The sequence below is a fragment of the Carlito syrichta genome, unplaced genomic scaffold (assembly GCF_000164805.1).
Source record: "Carlito syrichta isolate Samal-C Ts95f unplaced genomic scaffold, Tarsius_syrichta-2.0.1 Scaffold130708, whole genome shotgun sequence".
NCBI classification, from domain to species: domain Eukaryota; kingdom Metazoa; phylum Chordata; class Mammalia; order Primates; family Tarsiidae; genus Carlito; species Carlito syrichta.
Window position 1 is genome coordinate 2,175 of NW_007074804.1, and position 1,037 is coordinate 3,211.

A 1,037-nucleotide genomic window follows, 5' to 3' on the forward strand; every position below is an offset into this window, starting at 1 on the left:
CCCCCCCCCCCCGCCACACACCTCTTCCAGCTCCTCGGGCGCCAGCGCCGCGTGCTCCAGGTCCTGCACCTTTCGCATGATCCGCTTGGTGGTGGTGTTCTGGAAGTGGGTCACGTCAAACCTCCTGGCCCGGAGGCCGTACTTCAGGGAGTGGTTGGCCATCTGCATGTGCTTCTGCAGCTGAGGGCAGAAGGGATGGTCGCGAGGGTGGGGGCAGGGAGGGGACGCAGGGTCACGCGGCTGCCTTCGACCCCCTGCAAGCTGGGCTGTCTGAGAAAGTCCCAGATGCAGTGTGCGCCCCTCGGCGCCTGCCGTTGGGCGAGACCTGTCCCTGCAGACGCTCGCTCCTCTACCAAACGGGGAAGCCCCGTGTCTCAGGGGCCCGTCGTGGGATGCCAGGAGCTTGGCATGAGCGCCATGGCCTCTTGGAGCCTCAGGGTCCCATCTGCAAAATGGGAACAGGGTCACGGATTTCCCAAGGCTGGCGAGGAAAAAGAAGCCAGTGGAGGAAGATGCCAAGGACTGGGGGCCAGCAACGGCCAGTCCCCAAGCAGGCTACTCCCTGTGGTCAGTCAGCCTCACGAGTGGCTCGAGCGGCGCCACGTGTGCTCAACCAAAACAGGCGGGATTGGAGTGAGGGACGCCTAGCCTCGGGGTGGGGCAGAGGCGGCTTTCAACCTTTCACCACATGAGGTAGGGAGCCTGGGATGCTGCCCGGGGAGCCAGGACTCCCCTGCGCCTGAAACCAGCACCAACGTAAATGCGCCATCAGCGGCACAGGGGTGTGTGTGTGCGTGGCGCGTGCCCCGAGTGTCTGCCCACACCCAGACAGCGCCCACCAGAATCCTGCTGGTCTCGGAGGTGATGTTGGTGTTGTGGTTCCAGCTGGCCTCCACGTACTCGTTCAGTACCACCTGGTACACACGGTCATACTCCTCCACGAACGCGCCGGCCTCTGCCTCGTCCGTCACCAGGTCTGTGGGCAGAACGGAGGAGACCCACAGGCCTCCCTTTCCCTCCCCAGGGGTGGTTTTGCG

General features: G+C 64.6%; 1 protein-coding gene across 1 annotated transcript in view; it reads right to left on the minus strand.

Annotated features, from left to right (window-relative positions):
- Window positions 1-21: 21 nt before the first annotated feature.
- The window catches only part of LOC103250608 (angiotensin-converting enzyme-like), a gene marked incomplete at both ends in the record, with an annotated part of 1,553 nt that continues 537 nt past the window's right edge, over window positions 22-1,037 (minus strand). The window contains 2 exons of the mRNA XM_021708117.1: window positions 22-180; window positions 840-976. Coding sequence (XP_021563792.1) covers window positions 22-180; window positions 840-976 — 296 coding nt within the window. The remainder of the gene's footprint in view (window positions 181-839; window positions 977-1,037) is intronic.